The following is a 21,789-nucleotide window of genomic DNA, read 5'->3' on the forward strand; positions in this document are numbered from 1 at the left end:
AGGAGAGCCAGATCTCTATTCTTCTTTAAAAAAAAAAAAAATCATACACTCCGGCACTGCTGGGCCCGGGCTCCTGAGTGGCACTAGGTCACGGGGGTGAGCAGCAGCTGGTCCCCACCTTGCCAGTCACACTCAGCCGTGCCCCACCGCCACACGCATCTGTCTCTTGTTTGGACACTGTAGCCCCTGCCTTAGGCAAAGCAGTACTATTTGGGGAACAAAAAGAAGGATGAGTTAGAGGCAGAGAAACTCAAGAGGGACAATGGGAAACTATTGCAACCAGCTGGAAGCAGGTCATCTGGCGCTGAGATCACAAAGCCGGGAGTCTGGGAACATACTGGCATTTAAATATTTCCTACAATCATTCCTGTGAAGTCCGGAGTATGAAAGTCTTCTTGACAAATACTAACTCGTGAATACTGGCCGCACAGCAGGAAGAATTTCCCAGCCTGAAAATGTCTTTTTTCTCCTTCGAAGTACAAGGCGATGCTTTGGTAGTCTTCATTAGTCGTGTCTGTAGAACCTACAATAGAAATTCACTGAGTAAACAGACGAGCAGAACTTGTTTACCTTATAGAAGTGGTGATCTAAAAACAGGAGACAAGCTGGGAGTGGGGGTGCACGCTTGTGATCCCAGCACTTGGGAGGCTGAGACAGGAGGATCGTGATTTGCGGACAGCCTTAGCTACTCAGTGAGGCTCTCTGCAACTCAGTGAGACCCTGTTTCAAAAAAAAAAAAAAAAAAAAAAAATAAAAAATAGTGCTGGGCATGTAGCTTGGAGGTCAAATGCCCCTGGGTTCCATCTCCAGACTCGCAAAAACAAACAAACAAACAAACAAACAAACAAACAAACAGGAGACAAAGCTGGGCATGGTGACACATTCTTGTAATCCCGCACTTCGGAGGCTGAGACAGGAGGATCGCACAGGTTCGAAGCCAGCCTCAGCTACTTAGTGAGGCTCTCAGCAACTTAGACCCTGTTTTCAAATAAAGTATAAAATAGGGCTTGGGTGTAGCCCAGAGGTAGAAAGTCCTTGGGTTCCATCCCCCAGTACCATAAAAAAAAAGAAAATAAATAAAAACAGGAGGCTAATCTGGGCGTGATGGTGTCTGCTTGTGATCTCAGTACTTGGGAGGCTGAGACAGGAGGATTACAGGTTTGAGACCAGCCTCTGCAATTTAGTGAGGCTCTTGGCAACCTTAATGAGACCTTGTTTCACAACAAAAAATAAAAATAAAAAGGGCTGGGTGTAGCGTGGATGTAGAATGCCCCTGGGTTCAATCCCCAGCACCCCAAATAAAAAATAAATAGGAGACTAAAAACTCTTAACAGCAAGCATCAACGTTCTGGTCAGTTTCTGTTTCATCACAAGATGCGAGTTCGTCACCCTCAGTATGGACTCTGTCCCGTCTTCCTTTCACTCTATAAGCAGGGCGCAGACAGGACACTAGGCGGCTTTGGCAAGAATCCAGGCTGCGCTGTCATTACCCTGTGAGTCTTTTCCCATTCGCTGAGCCCCACAATCTCATTTCCTAACACAACAGGAACCACTTAAACCATAGCTTCAACCGCCACCTGCCAGTACTACACACACATACACAATTTTCATAAAAGTCCAAGTGTTTTTATGTTTTTTGTTTTTGTGGTACTGGGGGTGGAACCCAGGGGCTTTTTCTACCTCTGGGCTATACTCCCAGCTCTATTTTATACTTTATTTGGAAACAGGGTCTCACTGAGTTGCTGAGAGCCTCACTAAGTAGCTGAGGCTGGCTTCGAACCTGTGCGATCCTCCTGTCTCAGCCTCTCAAGCGCGGGGATTAGGAGCGAGCGCCACCACGCCCGCTGAGCCCAAGTGTTTTTATGGCACGAGTCTCTAAGTGAACCTAGGGAAGTGATGATATTCACCGACGATGTCCGCGTAGATCTCCATTTTGTTGTGCTGTTGAGCCAGGGTGAACGCTTCGTTGTTACATTTGGACATGACGAGAAACTGGATGGCCGACCCATAGTCACCCAGCTGCAGAAAAAACCTGCAACGGAGCACTCCCATCAGCCGGGCTCTCGGACAAGGGAAACCTGTCATTTATGACAGAAAATTCTTTCCACCCGGAAGAAATCATTTAAAAATAAAAATCTCTCATAGAAACTGCAGTTTTACATTGCTGGCTTACACTTGACAGATACACTTCTCATATTCTGCCTGCAACGAGCAACTTTTGCATTTAAACACCTAGACCTGATCAAAATAAATAAATAAATATGCCTTTTGAATTTAGGTAGCTGAGGGGGTGGGGCCTTTCTTCTTAAGTTAGTTTTTGGAAGCCCAAAGAGGCTAGTGCACCGTGCGTCACCTGGCCACCATCTTGGCCCCGTCCAGAGACTGGGTCTCTCTGACGACGCTGACGGCCTTTTCGGGGTTGTTGAGGTGATCCAGGTAGATGCGGATCACACTGTTCCACTGCTTTGCATTCTCGTAAGCCACGACAGCTTCTTTGTACCTGTAAGAAATACTTGCTTCAGAAAAACTTTCCCAAACCGGGCGTGGTGGTGCACGCTTGTAAATCCCCGCACTTGGGAGGCTGAGACAGGAGGATCACACGGGTTCGAAGCTAGCCTCAGGTACTTAGTGAGGCTCTCAGCAACTTAGTGAGACCCTGTTTCCAAATAAAATATGAAAAAGGTCTGGGAGTATAGCCCAGAGGTAGAAGGCCCCTGGGTTCCACTCCCAGTACCACCAAAAAAAAAAAAAAAAGAAAAAAAAGAAAAACTTTCCCAACGCTATCAATTTGGGGGTGGGGATGTCCTATTATGTTGATAGGGTTTTTTTTGTTGTTGTTGTTGAAGATTTAAAGAAGTTTATTAGAAAGATAGAAATACAGAAAATAGAAATACAGCCCCATGCCAAGATGGCATGGGGGGTGACTCAAAATGAATACACCTATATTGATAGGGTTTTTTTTTTTTTTTTGGTGGTACTGGGGTTCCTGGAAGCCCTTCTACCTCCGGGCTACACTCCCAGACCTATTTTTACATTTTCATTTTTGGAAACAGGGTCTCCTAAGCCAGCGCGCGCGGCTGGCTTCGAACCTGCGCGATCCTCCTGTCTCCGCCTCCCAAGCGCGGGGATTACAAGCGTGCGCCACCACGCCCGGCTATATTGATAGGGTTTTAAAAAAAATGTTATTATTATTATTTTTTGGTGGTGCTGGAGATTAAACCCAGGGGCATCCCATCAGTGAGCTACACCCCAGCCCTTTTTATCTTTCATTTTGAGGCAGGGTCTCACTAAGTTGCTGAGGCTGGCCTGGAACTTGCGATCCTCCCGTCTTAGCTTCCCAAGTACTAGGATTGCAGGAGTGCACCAATGTGTCTAATTTCCTTGAACTTATTTTTCCTTCATCAGAAAAAATACCAGAAATTCTCCCATTAAAATATGTTCTTTTTAGCCGGGCGTGGTGGTGCACGCTTGTAATCCCAGCATTCGGGAGGCTGAGACCGGAGGATTGTAGTTTGCGGGCAGCCTCAGCTACTCAGTGAGGCCCTCTGCAACTCAGTGAGACCCGGTTTCAAAATAAAGAATAAAAAATAGGGCAGGGGGTAGTAGAGCTCAGAGGTAAAAGGCCCCAAGATTCCATCCCCAGACCTGCAAAAGAAAAATGTTCTTTTTAGGGGTTTGATAAACTAACAGCAACACAATATTGAATTGAATTTTGCCCATATGAATTAGAGCTATATCATTTCTTTTTTAAATACTTTCATTAGTGCATTGTAATTATAGAGCATAGTGATCTATCATGTTTTTTACATCTTACAATTTTTTTTTTTTTGGTGGTACTGGGGTTCCTGGAAACCCTTCTACTCTGGGCTACACTCCCAGGCCTATGAAACAGCGTCTCTTAAGCCAGAGAGTCTGGCTTCGAACCTGCGCGATCCTCCTGTCTCCGCCTCCCAAGCGCGGGGATTACAAGCGTGCGCCACCATGCCTGGCGCTATTTTTTTCTTTTTGTGTGGTAAGAGTATGACAACAATATAAGATCATTTTAGAGAACATACAAAATATAGAATATCGCACATTTTTTATCACTGTTAAGATAAAGATAAAGCTTAACGATTATATCAAATCTTTGCGTGCAGACCTCTAGATGGTCTCAGGATTTCTTTTCAATTCACACTAACTCCAGCTCTTTCCATTTCAACAAGATGTGTATGTGATGTCTATATCTCTATTTCCCAAGGTTGAGTTTCTAAAAGTGGAGTGCATTCCTGACCTTTAAAAGTCTCTTAATGGAAATTTCCAAAGTTACTTTCCAAAGGTTACAGAAACTTACACTTCCATCAGTCACATATAATAAGTATATTTTGATGGTATGGTTAAAAGTTTTAAATAAATCTTTCCAAATATGATAGCACACTTTTGTCACCATGTCCAACGTGACTCTTTTTCATGTTTAGAGAAATACGATTTTATTTTTTTACTTTTGTGGTACTGGGGGTGGAACCCAGGGGCTTTTCTACCTCTGGGCCACACTCCCAGCCCTATTTTATAATTTATTTGTTAAAAGGGTCTCACTAAGTTGCTGAGAGCCTCACTAAGTAGCTGAGGCTGGCTTCGAACCTGTGTGATCCTCCTGTCTCAGCCTCCCAAGCGCTGGGATTACAGGCGTGCGCCACCACGCCCGGCTTGAGAAATACAATTTTAAAATTATATTTCCTCTGCTGGGACTTGCCTTCTTGTCTTTAGACCCTTCCCCTATTAGTATTTTTTAGTTTCTTGTATTATACGAAGCAGAGGATGGTTTTAGTATATTGAATATTAACTGTTCATTACTATCTATTAGTACTGTTTGGTGGAATAAACATGTATGGAATTCATGTTTCTTTCCTTCTGCGTCTCTAAGTCATCCTTAAAATGATGAACATTCAACTCCATTTTCACGCCATATTATACCCAAATTTCAACTCTCACTATATAACTCTCAAATAAAAAAAAGATCGCAGTCTCTACTTGAGTGCATAAAGGAAGGACTGAGGTGTAAGGCAGGAAGACGCTGATGATGAGCACGTCAGGCCGGCAAGGGCTACATAAAGATGTCTCCTGGCTTTGTCAGCTTTGTCTTTCATAGAGCACTGCAAAATTAATGGCTGCCGATATGCTGGCACATGCCTATAATCCCGGTATTTGGAAAGCGGAGACAGGAAGACTGAAGGCTCAAGGCCAGCCTCAGCACCTGAGCAAGGCCCGCAGCAACTTAGCGAGACCCTGTAGCTCAGAGGTGGAATGCTCCTGGGTTCAATCCCCGGTACCCCCCATAACTATAAATACAGTATATATTTATTATGCATAAAGTGTATTCCTATATTGATAAGTGGTTAACTTCTCAGCCGCGTTACTCTAGGTGTGTATGTTTGAGAGCCGGTACACACCTCCCGTCCGCTTCCTTAGCCTTGGCGTACTGCAGGTGGATCTTGGGTGAGGACACGTGGGGCAGCAGCTCGCCAACCTTCGCCCTAGACGGGTAGACAGGAGAGTGAGTGCGGCGCTCCCTCCTAAAGCGGCCGCTGCCTCCAGCCGCACACTAGCTTTTAGGATGCAAAAACCAGTTGCCGTAATCTTCAAGAGTCTTGGCTGCCGTAGGTAGAATCGGTTTAATTGCTTTTTTCCTGACAGCCTCACACACCTTAACGTGTGAAGGTTAGTTCATTAACAGAGAAGAGACGATAGGGTTTTGTTTTGTTTTCCTAGAAATTCATCTGAATAGGAATTTTCTCATACTAAAGCAGCCGAATGTGCCCTAGTCTTTGGTCAAAGACTATGAATATGAACTCACATAAGTAGTAAAAACAGAAATGGAACCGGACACGGTGGCACATGCCTGCAACCCCAGTACTTGGGAGGCTGAGACAGGAGGATCACAGGTTGAAGGCTAGCGCGCGCGCACACACACACACACATACACACACACACAGGAGCGGCCAGGAGACGAGAGTGGACAATAGACAATACCTGGACACACTTGTTTCCTGACCTCTTGGAACCGAGCAGCCCTTACCAGTTCTTACAGCGGATGTACACAGAGGCAGCTTTGTCGTAGTACAGGCCTTTCTCATACAGCTGGGCTGCTTCTGAAAATTGCTAAAAGAATAGAGGAATAATAGAGGGCTATTAAAATACTAACCATGTTATGTTTAAGAACAACATGACTATTTAGGCAGAGAAAAGAATACCTTCATATTCTCCAAGATGGCCCCGCAGTCTCTTTTGAGGACCCTGCTGGGGTGCTTGAGTGCTTGGCTGACGCCCCTGCGGATGTCGCCCATTCTTATGGACATCTGGGCCACTCCGGCCAGGCACACTTCATCGTGCTCCTGAGATGATAACCAAAGGTCAGACCCGCTGAACAAGATGTGCTTCGGCAGTCCAAAGATTATGGCAAAGAGCGTGTGTGTGTGTGGGGGGGTACTGGGGATTGAACCCAGGGATGTTCTACCTCTGAGCTACACCCCAGCTCTTTTTATTTTTTTGCTGGGAAACAGGGTCTTATCAGGTTGTGGAGCGTCTTGTAACGTTGCTGAGGCTGTCCTTGAACCTGCAATCCTCCTGTCTCAGCCTCCCAAATACTGGAGTTAAGGAGCACACCATCAACATTTACAAAGTTCTTTTCTCTCTCTTTTTTTTTTTTTTTTTTTTAATTAGTATGGATCTAGCCGGGCATGGTGGCACACGCTTGTAATCCCAGCATTCACGAGGCTGAGACCTGAGGATCGCGGTTTACGGACAGCCTCAGCTACCTAGTGAGGCCCTCTGCAACGCAGTGAGACCCGGTTTCAAAATAAAGAATGAAAAACAGGGCAGGGGGTGTAGCTCAGAGGTCAAATGCCCCTGGGTTCCATCCCCAGACCCGCAAAAAAAAAAAAAAAAGTATGGATCTTTCGCACTTAAAAAATATTTTTACTACCCTTTGTGATAACACCTGTATCGGTTTAAAATTTTACATAAGTAATATCTAGCTATCATAGTGCAAATAGCATGCATACAATTAAGAGGAAAATCATTTAAAAAATGAAGACTTAGGAAAATCGTAGTTGGCTTATGAAAACATGTATGTAATATGGAGTTTTACAAAAAAAAAATCAAGTAATTTCCACTTGTTGAGCAAAGATTGAGGTGCTATCCACTCTGCGTGAGGCAACACTTCGCTTGTTCATGGCCTTCCTAAGTCAATACTTATGGATGCTTGTGTGTGTGTGTGTGTGTGTGTGTGTGTGTGTGTGTGTGTTTGCAGGGGCATTCTACACTGAGTTACGCTCCCAGCCTTATTTTACTTTTTATTTTTGAAACAAGGTCTCACTAAGTTGCAGGGTACTGGTCTTGAACCTGTGATCCTCCTGTCTCAGCCTCCCAAGTACTGGGATTCTAGGCATGCACCGCCATGCCTGGTAAGGCCATAATTTTAAATATGAAACAAAAATAAACCCATGGATAATCATCATATCTTATTTTTATTTACATTACCTTATTATGACCTGTTACTCCTTTCTCATAATGAGCCAAAGCATTTGCATAATCACCCCTGAAAGAAAAATCAGTAGGTGTTAGTTCACACTCATGTATTTTATTTACATCTACAGAACTAAAAAGAAGCTCTTTGTCACTGAGTTACTTAAGCTCACAAAAGATGCAATATGAACTCGCAAAAGATGCAAACATTCTTTCAAAGTACAGCCCATCATTATTTTGTTACTTTATTAAACTGATCTGCGTTTCCCTGGTTGCTAATGATGTTGAGCATTTTTATATAATTAGAATGGCAATCACTGGGAATCCTAGTAATAATAATATTGATAATAATAATATTGGTAATAAATGCGGGAAGGGGAATGATAAATACTGTTGGTGAGGTTTTAAATTAGTACAACTATGGAGATCTGTATGGAGGTTCTTCTCAAAAGACAAGGAAAAGCCAGGTGTGGTGTCGCACACTTGTGATCCCCGCGCTTGGGAGTCAGAGACAGGAGGATCACGCAGGTTCGAAGCCAGCCGCGCGCGCTGGCTTAGGAGACCCTGTTTCCAAATAAAAATGTAAAAATAGGTCTGGGAGTGTAGCCCGGAGGTAGAAGGGCTTCCAGGAACCCCAGTACCACCAAAATAAATAAATAAATAAATAAATAAATAAATAAATAAATAAATAAAGACTAGGAATGAAGGCCGGGCGTGGTGGCGCACACTTGTAATCCCAGCATTTGGGAGGCTGAGACAGGAGGATTGCGGTTCACAGCCAGTCCCAGCTACTTAGTGAGGCCCTTTGCAACTCAGTGAGGCACTGTTTCAAAAAATACAGAATAAAAAATAGGGCTTGGGGTGTAGCTTAGGGTGTAGCTTAGAGGTAGAATGCCCCTGGGCTCTACCCCCAGTACTGCAAAAATAAAACAACAACAACAACAAAAAAGAATAAAAAGAATTAAAAAAAAACAGGCTGGGGTAGCTCGGAGGTAGAAAGCCCCTGGTTTCCATTCCCAGTACTGAAAAAAAAAAAAAAAAAAAAAAAAAAGGGATAGGAATGAAACTCTCTTATGACCCAGCACTACCATTCCTTGATATTTTCCTAAAAGAATTATTTCGACTCTCTATAGTGATACCCAGGTCAATGGCACACACAACAGCCAAATTATGGAATCAACCCAGGTGTCCATCAACAGATGAATGGATAAAGAAAACATGGTGTGTACACACAGGCCTCTGGAGGACACTGTGTTGATAATTCCAACTCAGGCCTCTGGAGGGCACTGAAGATCCAAACCATAACAGTAACTAAGAGCAGGCTCTTTCCCCATGACTAATACTCGCACATTTCTACATACGGAGAAGACATACTCATTAGCTCATTTCATTGCTTAGGACAGCAATCAGACCTTTCTTTGAGTCCCCTCTTCCGCTGAGAAGCATCTCTTAGCATAATTCACCAGCCCTGAACATGGCATTTTTTGCTACCCAGCTCAGCTCCACGGTACCAGGTCAGGGGCTACTCAGCTTCCCGAGTCTCACTCAGCTTCCTCGCCTACTGCTGTATGAGGAAATTTGGAAGAGCAGCCATTCTAATGATTGAAAACTTTCTTCTGTTCAGCCCAGGGCTTCACAATCAGCAATATTCCTGAGTGGAAAGTTCTAATTTGGGCCCGATCACACCAACCCACGTAGGCATGTCTCCTGACAGGAGGGATGACAGCTCTTCTTCAGGAGCCTGCTCAATTAGGAGGTGCTAAATTGAGAATCTGGACCTCTTATTTCATTTTTATGTTATTTTAATGTGCTCAGTTTATTATTATTTCATTGTGGAATTCTCCTACGGACCTACTCATTAGTCTAATCTCATACTGGAGAGCTAAATCTCTTCCAGACTCCCTTGGCGGGGCCTGCTTTGACCTAATTAAGGTCTTGGGTACATAATGAAGCAGACTATAGGACCCGAGCACAGGCCTGGGGCTACAGGTGTCAGATTCAGCAGCTGGTGGCCAATGGGATATTGGCTGATGACAAGATACACTTAGGTGAGTCACTATTATCACAAGGGAAACTTCTGACGGTCCGGGGCCATGGTGTGTTAGATCAGGGTCAAAGAGCCTGTGTACAAACAGCAATGAATCTTGGGAATTGGCTTCAAGGTCAAGTGTCAAACAGAAAGGGCTACACCAATTGCAACCACCCCCATCATGACCAACTGAGAACAAAGCACAGACCACCGACTGACCTGAGCTTGTCTGACTAGAGTAAGACAAAGTTTGAGTTTGCTTCAAAAGCTTCAATTCCCCCAAAAGAAGCTAAAACCAAAGGTTTCTGGATAATCCAAAGACTTATAAGGTGTTTATTTTCTGACAGAATATGGTAGGTCATTTTTTTTCTTTTTAGCACAAAAGACACAGTCACCTTCAGGATGGAGATGCCGGCCAAGGCACTGGGCTTTGTCCTCCTGCGCTTTGTTCTAAGACTCCAGTATGTCCATTGTTTTGTTTGTTTTTTGTTTTTGGTGGTACTGGGGTTCCTGGAAACCCTTCTACCTCTGGGCTACACTCCCAGACCTATTTTTATACTTTTTAAATTTGGAAACAGGGTCTCTTAAGCTAGCGCGGCTGGCTTCGAACCTGCACGATCCTCCTGTCTCCGCCTCCCAAGCGTGGGGATTACAAGCGTGTACCACCACGCCTGGCTCAATATGTCCATTTTTAAAACAAAATGTTTTTAAAATATTTTTTCAATATGTCCACTTTGTGTATGGATTTTTTTTCAATGCTAAGGATTGAGCCCAGGGACTTGTACATGCTAAGCACAGGCTCCAGCACTAAGCTACACCCTAATCTCTGGACTTAGGTTTTAAGGGGCAGAGATGTGGCAAATTTAAATCAAGACTGACTTAAAAAAAATAAAATAAATAACATCTTCTACAAAAAAGTTTTATCTGCAACATAGAAAATATCAGGTATTTTGGTTAGAAATAAAAGAGTAAGTGTGTGTGTGTGTGTGTGTGTGTGTGTGTGTGTGTGTGTGTGTGTGTTTGTGTGTATATGCCTGGGATTGAACCCAGGAGTATTCTAACTCTAAGCTATCCTCCAGACCTTTTTTATTTTTTATTTTGAAATAGGACTTCACTGATTGGATGGGAATCTTGCTAAATTGCTAAGGCTGGCCCTGAATCTGGGATCTTCCTGTCTCAGCCTCCCAAGTACCGTGATTACACGCATGCACTACCATGCCAGCTAAAAGTGTATTTTTTGGTAAAATAATTTCTATACCTAAAATTTGTGTCAGTATTCTCACAAAGCCTGCATGAAAATAAGTAGTGCATAAAAATTTTTTTTTTCTTTACTTGGTAATGGGAATTGAACCCGGAAGCATTCTATCTCTGAGCCTCAACTCTATCCCTCTTTATTTTGAAACAGGTTTCATTAAATTGCTGAAGATCTCATTAAATCTCTGACCTTGAACCTGTGATCCTCCTGTCTCAGCCTCCCAAGTACTGGGATTACAAATATGCACCAGTATGCCTGATTTTAAAATGTTTTCTTTTAGCCGGGCGTGGTGGCGCACGCTTGTAATCCCAGCATTTGGGAGGCTGAGACCAGAGAATCGCGGTTCACGGACAGCCTCAGCTATTTAGTGAGGCCCTCTGCAACTCAGTGAGACCCTGTTTCAAAATAAAGAATAAAAAATTGGGCAGGGGTAGTAGCTCGGAGGTCAAATGCCTCTGGGTTCCATCCCCAGACCCGAAAAAAGAAAGAAAATGTTTTCTTTTTAAATTCAAACATTAGAACCAGTCAGGTGTGATGGAACATACCTATAATTCCAGTACTTCGGAGGCTGAGAGAGGTGAATTGCAGGTTCGAAGCCAGCCTCAGCAACTTAATGAGGCTGTCAACAACTTGTTGAGACCCTGTTTCCAAATAAAAAATAAAATAGGGCTGGGGGCATAGCCCAGAGGAAGAGGCCCCTGGGTTCTATTCCTAGTACCATAAAAAATTAAATTAAATTAGAATCATATTTTGTTTGTTAATCAAAACCCAGCATTTTCTGCATTTTAATATTTTTGAAAATAGATGCATCTTACAATAAATGTCAAGAATTATCCAGTTGTGGAGGAGTTTCATTGTACCTATACATGTGAAATTTATTTGTAAATAGATGATTCACATATAGCCTCTGCAGCTATTTGCATTGGTAGTAGTAACCTTAGCTGAATGTTAACTTAGAAATAGATGCTAAGCCGGTGTGGTGGCGCCCGCTTGTAACCCAGCATTTGGTAGACCGAGACAGGAGAATCGCAGTCCTCAGACAGCCTCAGCTACTTAGTGAGGCCCTTTTTCAAAATAAAGAATTTAAGCCGGGCATGGTGGTGCACACTTGAAATTCCCGGGCTTGGGAGGCGGAAACAGGAGGATCGTGCTGGCTGGCTTAAGGGACCCTGTTTCCAAATAATAAAAATGTAAAATAGGTCTGGGAGTGTAGCCTGGAGGTAGAAGGGCTTCTAGGAACCCCAGTACCACCAAAAACAAACAAACAAAATAAAGAATTTAAAACAGCCGGGTGTGGTGGCTTGTAATCCCTGTGCTTGGGAGGCTGAGACAGGAGGATCAGACAGGTTCAAAGCCAGCCTCAGATGGCTTAAGACCCTGTTAGAAAGCCCCTGGGTTCCATCCCCAGTACCACCAAAAAAAAAAAAAAAAAAAAAAAAAAGAATAAAAAAGAATAAAAAATAGGGCGTAGCTCAGAGGTAGAATGCCCCTGGGTTCCATCCCCCAATACTGCAAAACAAAAAAAAAAAACAAACAAACAAAAAAAAAACTTGATGCTGAGTGGCTCTAAATTTATATAGCACTGAAATAAAAATGTTCAGTCTGTCATTTAAGACCATTATAAACTACAATTGTCAATACAATTATGCAATTGTTAGTACATTTACCTAGCAATTAAGAGTACTAAAAAATCGGGACTTCCAGGAAGATGGCAACGGAGGAAAGCGGGGCTTACGAGCCCCACTAACAACCAATCTCTATTACGACAAAATCAGCGCTTTTCATAGCCAAAAAATACCATCAGCAGAGAAACAAAAAAATATAATTACAAGGGACAGAGAAAAAGAGGGCTGGAAAAACGAGGCACCTGAAAGAAACCAGACCACAGTGCTGCAGCCGGAGCCGCGGCGCGGAACGGCGCGGGCGCCATCTTTTCTTGCAGCACCAGGCCCTAGAGAGGAGGGGAACTCAGAACGGAGCCCAGAGCCACAGAGGAGACACGCCGGCCTCATGGCCGAGGACGCGGCAGCAGTGCCTTACTGCTGGCGGCAGCGGCGAGCTCACCGGACAGCACCAGACCAACGCACTCAACAGCCCACCAGGCTCCAGAGAGGAATGTCGAACAGCGAGTTGAGGTGAGCCGCTGTGGAACAGCCAGGAGGAATTCAGCAGATTTCTTGGCTCAGGGAGCATCTAAAGCTCCCAGGAGCCGGGCTCAGCGCACCCTGCAGGGACTCAGAGTGGAGTTAAAAAACAGAAAAGAAATACGCCAGCCTCACAGCCAAGGGTGTGGCAGTGGTACCATATTGCCATATTGCCACCGGCGGCAGCAGCGGCGAATTCACCGAGTCCACCACAGCTCCATCTGCATACTCAACAACGGTGAGTCAAATTGTGGGCCCTGGAGGAGAAATCCCAGTACTGTACTCCCAGGGACTTGACCCAGTGGGAGATCCAGAGCACCTTAAGTGAAGTCGTAGTGACCCAAAGGAAGAACACAGAGAAGGCACAAACTTCCAAAATCATGGGAAAGAGAAATAACAATGGAGCAATGAATGCCCACAACCCCACAACATCAGAACCTGATAAAACAGAAAATCAGAGATTTCTAGAAGATCAAATCAGGAAAATAACTGTAGAAATAATAGAGGTGTTCCGAAAAGAATTCAGAGAGAGTCAAAAAGAGATAAAGGATGCAATTAATGAAGTAAAGGCCTCAATTCAAAGTACAAACAACTGACTAAAGCACATGGAGAATAGAATCTTGATCTTAGAAGAAGATCATTCAAAAAATGAATGCATAGTTTCTAATTTAGAAAAAAAATCCAACAGCAGGAATCTGACATTGAAGAAATATGGGCCCATTTTAAGAGAGCTAACCTAAGAATAATTGGAATAGAGGAGGGAAAAGAAGGTGAAACCAAAGGGATAAGTAATATCTTCAAAGAAATAATAGCAGAAAATTTTCCAAACATAGAGCAAGAGGTCGATACACAGGTCCAGGAAACTTATAGAACTCCCTTTAGACAGGATCGGAGAAGAGGATCCCCACGCCACATAATTGTCAAAATGACCAATGTGGAAGCCAAGCAGAGAATCTTAAAGGCAACAAAAACAAAGGGCCAAGTGACATTCAGAGGCAACCAATTAGAATCACTCCAGACTTCCCAAACCAAGTCATGAGAGCCAGAAGGGCTTGGAGTAACATATTCCAAACTCTGAAAAAAAACAACTTCCAGCCAAAAATTTCCTACCCAGCAAAACTTTCTATCAAATTAGATGGGGAAATAAGAAACTACCACGACAAACAGAAACTCAAGGAATTTATGTCTTCAAAACCAGCGCTAGACTTCTTCTCCTGGAAAACACCAAATGGCGGATGACGCCGGTGCAGCGGGAGGGCCCGGAGGGCCCGGGGGCCCAGGCATGGCAGCCCGAGGCGGCTTCCGCGGAGGCTTCGGCAGCGGCCTCCGGGGTCGCGGTCGGGGTCGGGGCCGTGGCCGGGGTCGCGGCCGTGGAGCTCGCGGGGGCAAAGCTGAGGACAAGGAGTGGATTCCCGTCACCAAGCTTGGTCGCCTGGTTAAGGACATGAAGATCAAGTCGCTGGAGGAGATCTATCTCTTCTCCCTGCCCATCAAGGAGTCTGAGATCATCGACTTATTCCTGGGTGCATCACTCAAGGATGAAGTCTTGAAGATTATGCCTGTGCAGAAGCAGACCCGTGCTGGCCAGCACACCAGGTTCAAGGCGTTTGTCGCTATTGGGGACTACAACGGTCACGTTGGCCTGGGTGTCAAGTGCTCTAAGGATGTAGCCACGGCTATCCGAGGGGCCATCATCTTGGCCAAGCTCTCCATCGTCCCTGTGCGGAGAGGCTACTGGGGGAACAAGATCGGCAAGCCCCACACTGTCCCTTGCAAGGTGACGGGACGCTGCGGCTCTGTGCGCGCCTCATCCCTGCCCCCAGAGGCACTGGCATCGTGTCAGCCCCTGTGCCCAAGAAGCTGCTGATGATGGCTGGGATTGACGACTGCTATACCTCTGCCAGGGGCTGCACTGCCACTTTGGGCAACTTTGCCAAGGCCACCTTTGATGCCATCTCAAAGACCTATAGCTACCTGACCCCAGACCTCTGGAAAGAGACAGTGTTCACCAAATCTCCCTATCAGGAGTTCACGGACCATCTTGTAAAAACCCATACCAGAGTCTCCGTGCAGAGGACCCAAGCTCCAGCTGTTGCTATGACATAGGATTTTCATACCACAAGAATAAAGTGAATGGAACTTGTAAAAAAAAAAAAAAAAAAAAAAAAAACCAGCGCTAGAGAAAATACTCAAAGAGATTAACTACAAAGAAGAATTAGGTAACACACACCAGAACCAGAGAAACAAGATTTTCCATCCAACAGACAAATAAGATTGGTTATCTGTGGAGATTCATTATTTATGTTAGTCTTTTACCTATCTCTAAATTGTATTGTTTGCTTTTATTGTTGCTAATTTTTAGGATTTCTAGTTGAAATATTAATATACCTTCAGATATAGCATTTGGAAATATTTTATCCCATTCTATCAGTAACTTTTAACTTTGTTTACATTGTCTTTGGATATACAATATTTTTTATTTTTTAGGGAGTTTGTTTACCCTTTTGTTGCCTGTGCCATTGAAATCATATCCAAGAAATCACTGCCAATTTCAATGTTGTGAGGTTTTATGACCCAGATTTTCTTCTAAAAGTTTATAGTCTTAAGATTTATATTTAGGTCTTTTATCTATTTTGAGTTAATATTTGTATATGGTGGTAGGTAAGGGTCCGATTTTATTCTTTTTCATGTAATTATTATTTTTCAACAATATTTAGTTAAAAGATAATTATTTCCTCCACCAAATGTTCGTGGAAACCTTGTAAAAAATAACTTGACAATATATGGAAGAATTTATCTCTAGGCTTTTATTTAACTCCAATGGTTTATATATCTGCCTTTATAACAGTACTACACTGTTTCACTTATTGTAGCTTTATATGGTTTGAAATCAGAAAATATACATCTTCTAGCTTTGTTCTTTTTTGAGATCTTTTTGTGTATCTAGAGTCCATATTCCATATTAGGATAGATTTTTTGTGAAAAATAAATATATGATAGTTTCACCTTAAAAAAGAAAAAGAAAGAAATATTCTCTGGTAAGAAAGAAAGCAAAAAGAAATATTGAAATGTTATCTTTAAGTCATCAAAAGCTTGGTATCAGACAAATGAAACTGTTATGTGAGATTACCAACGTTAATATTGGATAAATTTCTATAATACTAGATGTCAACCACTAAGCCAAGCATGGGAAGGAGGGATGGGGAGGGAACGGGGTGGGGATCGGGTAGGGGCTAACTGGGCGATGTGTGCATGTATGTCTACAAAACTATTATTTTTATCCCATTATGATGTATGAATACAGTGCACCAATTAAAATAAAATTAAAAAAAAAGAATACTAGAAAATCCTAAATTTCCAAGAACAGAATATAGGATTTCCAAAGGCAGGTGAGATTTGTGAAGTCTGTTCATGCACCATGAAGGATTATTACTCAAGCACTGAATATCCTCTTGTGAAAAGCTTCCATGTTGACTTTCAACACTGATTTTCATTCATGTGCAATTCAATTTATAAAAGAAAAAAAAGCTACAATTTTTTTTTTTTCGGTACTGAGGATTGAACCCAGGAGCATTCTACCTCTGAGCTATACTGCTAGCCCTATTTTTTATTCTTTATTTTGAAACAGGATTTCACTAAGTTGCAGAGGGCTTCACTAAGTAGCTGAGGCTGTCTGCGAACCGCGATCCTCTGGTCTCAGCCTCCCGTGTACTGGGATCACAAGTGTGCACCACCTCGTCCGGCTTAAAAAAAGCTACAATTTTAAGCAGTCGTGCTTAAATTGAATATATTAAATTGAACATATATATTGAAAGTTATTTGCCAAAGTGATGGTGGTATTAGGAGGTGGGTCTTTGCGAGGTGATTAGGTCATCAGGCCATTATGCTTGAGGTAGAAGGGAGCGCTCTCCTGCTCTCCTGCTCTCCTGCTCTCCTGCCTTCCTGCATGGAAGCTGCAGCAACAAGGCCCGTACCCAAATGTTGCTGCCTTGATCTTGAATTTCCCAGCCTCCAGGATGGTGAGAAATAAATCTCTGTCCTTAAATTATTCAGTCTCAAGCATTTTGTGTGGCATGTAATCCCGGTATTTAGGAGGCTGAGACCGGAGGATCGTGGTTCGTGGACAGCCTCAGTTATTTAGTGAGGCCCTCCGCAACTTAGTGAGACCCTGTTTCAAAATAAAGAATAAAAAATAGGGCAGGGCGTCTACCTCGGAGGTTGAATGCCTCTGGGCTCCATCCCCAGACCCGCAAAAAACAAACAAACAAACAAACAAACAAAACACAAAAATCCAGACTAAGACATAGAGCAAACTTAAGCATTTTTCACGCTGCCTTCAAATTACGTTGCAGATCCTAAGGTTATGAATCGGGTTGTGTCTCCCCAGTCTCTGAATGCCTCCACTGGCTGGATGTGATTCAAAACAATACTGGGTTCTAAATGTGGAAAAGGGTTAGTCAAATACAGATTTGTGTGTGTGTGTGGGGGGTACTGGGCTTGGAATCCAGGGGTATTCTACTTCTGAGCTACACCCCCAGACTTATTTTATTATTATTATTATTTTAATTTTGAAACAGGGTCTCAGTAAGTTGTGAATGGCCTCAGTTGCTGAGACTGGATGTGAACCTGCAATCCTCTGGTCTCAGCTTCCCACATACTGGGATTATAAACAGGCACCACCACACCCAGCTCAAATGTCGATTTTGATACTAAAGACCAAGGTGGACAAATGTATGTATAAGGTATCGTTAGTTAGGTAAAACATTTTGCTGCATAATTAATATAGTTTTAATTTCTAAAAAACAACTAAAAATCAAAAAGAGAACTTTGTAGTTAATGCAGCTTAGAATTAAAGATACGTGCTGGGCATGGTGGCACATGTATGTAATCCCAGCATTTAGGAGGCTGAGACAGGAGGATCGCGGTTTGTGGACAGCCTCAGCTACTTAGTGAGGCCCTTTGCAACTCAGTGACATACTGTTAAAAATAAAGAATAAAATATTGGGCTGGTGGTATAGCTTGGAGGTAGAATGCTCCTGGGTTCCACTCCCAATACCATTAAAAAAAAAAAAAGAATTGAAGGTATGCAGTAGTTACCTATTAAAACACAAAGACAGTTGGGCATGGTGGCACGCATGTGGAATCCCATTACTTGGGAGGCTGAAACAGGAGGATGGCAGGTTTGAGAACAGTTTCAGCAATAGTGAGACTCTCATCAACCTAGCAAGGCTTTGTTTCAAAATAAAAATAAAATAGGGCTGGGTGTATAGTTCAGAGGTTGAATGCCCCTGGGTGGTTCAATTCTCAGTAACACACACACACACACACACACACACACACACACACACACACACACACACACAGGAAATGAAACATAAAGACGAGGACTTACGTGAACTCAAGCTGAATAGCATATTCTTTTGATATAAATGGTATTTGGTCTGGGGCTAAACGTTTTGCCAGTTGCAGAGCACTGTCCCAATGCTGTAAATCCCTTCTCATCTGTTAGAAAGAGAAAGACCTTAATATCAGAAAAGCAAATTATTTTGCAAAGTCACTATATTTATTTTATTTTATTTTATTTTTTTGTGGTACTGGGGGTGGAACCCAGGGTCTTTTCTACCTCTGGGCTGTACTCCCAGACATATTTTATACTTTATTTGGAAACAGGGTCTCACTAAGTTGCTGAGAGCCTCACTAAGTAGCTGAGGCTGGCTTCAAACCTCCCGTCTCAGCCTCCCAAGTGCTGGGATTACAAGCGTGCGCCACACGCCTGGCTTCAAGTCACTATATTTAAAAAAAAATTTTTTTTTTTTTCTGGTAGAACTGAGGATTGAACCCCATGACATTCTACCTCTGAGCTATATCCACAGCCCTATTTTTTATTTTCTACATTGAAACAGGGTTTCACTAAGTGGCCGAGGGCCTGGTTAAGTTGCTGAGGTAGGCCTTGTCGAAACTGCAGTCCTTCCAAGTACTGGGATTATAGGTGTGCGTCACTGCGCCAGGCTGCAAAGTCGCTTTAATAAAAGTGTTTACAAAATCTTTTTGTTTAAATAATGAAATGTGATATTGAAAGGAAAATATACTACCACAGCATGCATTCTCAATGGTGGTGCTCGAGCACTAAACTGGACAAAACGATGATCTATTAGAGTGGCTTGTGACCCTTCCAAAACGCAACCAAACTTAATAAAATCTTATTCCTTAGTACTTAACTTTTCTCAGCAGAGAGAAACTATATTAAATTACATTAATGTTAACAATCAAAATTAATTTTTCAGCTTTCAGGGGCAATAATAAGAAAGTTGGCAAGCACTTTATTATAGTAGTTGATGTCATTTTCTTGGACATTTGGAAGCCACATAGCAATAATAGAAAACATAGCTGGCTGGAGCCGGGAGGCAGCTCAGGGGCAAAGCGCCTGCTTCGCAGGTGTGACACTCTGGGTTCCATCCCCAGTTCCAAAAAGAAAAAACAACAAACAAACAAACAAACAAACAAACAAAAACACAATAGCTGGCATGGTGGTACACACGTGTAATCCCAATACTTAGGAGTCTGAGACAGGAGGATCGTAGGCTCACGGCCAGCCTTAGCAATGTAGCAAGACTCAGCAACTGAGGGAGACCCTGTTTCCAAAAATAAATAAATAAATAAATAAATAAATAAATAAATAAATAAATAAGGCTAAGGGTATAGTGCAGAGGTAGACTGTCCCTGGGTTCAATCCTCAATGCCCCCCTCCATAAATAAAACAAATAATAGACAATTTAGATTGCCTTTCCTGTGGTCTTTTACCAATTTCTGGTACAGAATTCCAAACATCAATCAACCACTACAGAATCCTTCACAGTTCACTCCTATGCTGGGCTTGGTGGCACACACTTGTAATTTCAGTATTTGAGAGGCTGAGACAGGAAGATCATAGTTTTGAGGCCAGGACCAGCAACTCAGTGAGATCCTGTTTCAAAATAAAAAATAAAATAGGGCTGGGGGTAGAGCTCAGAGGTAGAATGCTCCTGGGTTCAAACTTTGGTACCACAACATAAATAAAGTTTATTTCTCACCTTATTTACATTTTATAAAGAATAATAGCTAACATTTTTCAAGTGCTATTTTTTTTTATGGTCCTGGGGATGGAGCCCAGGGGCATTCTACCCCTGAGCTACACCCCCAGCCCTATTTTTTATTCTTTATTTTGAAACAGGGTCTCACTGAGTTGCAAAGGGCCTCGTTAAGTAGCTGAGGCTGGCCGTGAACCGCGATCCTCCAGTCTCAGCCTCCCGAATGCTGGGATTCTGAGCCTGTGCCACCACGCCCAGCTTTCAAGTGCTATTCTTTTTTTTTTTTTTTTTGGTGGTACTGGGGTTCCTGGAAGCCCTTCTACCTCCAGGCTACACTCCCAGACCTATTTTTACATTTTTATTTGGAAACAGAGTCTCCTAAGCCAGCGCGCGCGGCTGGCTTCGAACCTGCGTGATCCTCCTGTCTCTGCCTCCCAAGCGTGGGGATTACAAGCGTGCGCCACCACGCCCGGCATTCAAGCGCTATTCTTAATCAGATACTGTCCAGGACATTAGCTTCTTTTACTTTCACAAGTGCCCTTTTGCAATGGACTTTCTTTGTACCCATTTCTATAATCATTTTTTTTGTGTGTGTGGTACTGGGGATTGAACTCAGGGGCATTCTACCTCCAAGCTACATCCACAGCCCAATTTAAATTTTTTATTTGGAAACAGGATTCTCACTAAATTGCTGAGGTGGGCTGTGAATCTGAGATCCTCCTGTCTCAGACCCCCAAGTCCTGGGATTATAAGCCTGCGCCACCACACCGGCTTCTGTGCCCATTTTCAGAGACACAGAAACCGAGGCAGAGTGGCTAGCTTTTTACAAAGCCACAGGGCTGGACTGTGGAGATCGGCAGGGCTCTGCCTCTGACCTCTCTGCCTGGAAGACCTAACCCTTCAAAGTCAGGCTAAAGGAACAAGAGAGGGCATTCGCTCTGCCCATTCTCTTTTTTGTGTCTATTGATTGGGCACTGTGCTAAAAGATCTAATTCCTACTTAATATTTTTACAAGTACCCTGTGGGCTAGATACTGTTCTTCCTACTGTAAAGAAGTGGGATCTGGGGCTGGAAAGATTAAATAACGTGTCCAAAGTTACACCGAGCTGGGATTTGAGCTCAGATGCGTCTGACCCTCAAGTCTGTGCTGCTGGCTGCTATCTCAACTGGCCGTCTCCCCTCCTCTCTGGCCTTGAACTTGGTCCTTCATTCTGTTCTGGCCCCCCTCCTAAAACTCTCAACTCTTTTTTTTTTTTTTTTTTTGTGGGTCTGGGGATGGAACCCAGGGGCATTCGACCTCCGAGATACACCCCCTGCCCTATTTTTTATTCTTAATTTTGAAACAGGGTCTCACTAAGTAGCTGAGGCCTTCCGCAAACTGCGATCCTCCAGTCTCAGCCTCCCGAATGCTGGGATTACCAGCGTGCGCCACCACGCCCGGCTCTCTCAACTCCTAATACCTAAGAGAATCTCACACAGTAGTAAGAGATAAATGTGCCTCAGGTTTCCATGTGGGAAACAGAGGAAATCACGCACCATCCCGTAGGACCGCCTGAAGGTTAAAGGAGTGCGTACCGGCGGTGCTCAGGAGCGCACGTGGCACCATGAACGCGCTAGAGGGGATCTGTTTTCCTCTGTAAATGTTTTCCTAAGTTACACCCATTCTCTTTGGCTATATCTAGCCTTTAAATTATTTGGTAATGTTACAATTCCATGCCTTTTATGCCTCCACCTAATGAAGAATAAAAATATTTTTGAAGTGAAAGAGTACTCAGAGGTTCTTAGAGCTGAAAT

The 21,789-nt window shown here is 43.3% G+C and overlaps 1 protein-coding gene and 1 pseudogene across 2 annotated transcripts in view; one reads left to right on the top strand and one right to left on the bottom strand.

The window, feature by feature from the left end:
• The window catches only part of WDR19 (WD repeat domain 19), a gene marked incomplete at both ends in the record, with an annotated part of 92,827 nt that overhangs the window by 18,723 nt on the left and 52,315 nt on the right, over positions 1 to 21,789 (bottom strand). The window contains 8 exons of the mRNA XM_080697256.1: positions 411 to 523; positions 1,908 to 2,032; positions 2,354 to 2,500; positions 5,427 to 5,510; positions 6,053 to 6,135; positions 6,228 to 6,368; positions 7,516 to 7,573; positions 18,321 to 18,430. Of these exons, the coding sequence (XP_080553382.1) occupies positions 411 to 523; positions 1,908 to 2,032; positions 2,354 to 2,500; positions 5,427 to 5,510; positions 6,053 to 6,135; positions 6,228 to 6,368; positions 7,516 to 7,573; positions 18,321 to 18,430 (861 nt within the window). The remainder of the gene's footprint in view (positions 1 to 410; positions 524 to 1,907; positions 2,033 to 2,353; positions 2,501 to 5,426; positions 5,511 to 6,052; positions 6,136 to 6,227; positions 6,369 to 7,515; positions 7,574 to 18,320; positions 18,431 to 21,789) is intronic.
• Positions 14,157 to 15,034, top strand: LOC308263885 (small ribosomal subunit protein uS5-like; annotated as a pseudogene). Its single transcript has one exon. The product of its transcript is annotated as a small ribosomal subunit protein uS5-like (transcript).

This window comes from Muscardinus avellanarius (genome assembly GCF_963383645.1).
Source record: "Muscardinus avellanarius genome assembly, chromosome: 6".
NCBI lineage: Eukaryota > Metazoa > Chordata > Mammalia > Rodentia > Gliridae > Muscardinus > Muscardinus avellanarius.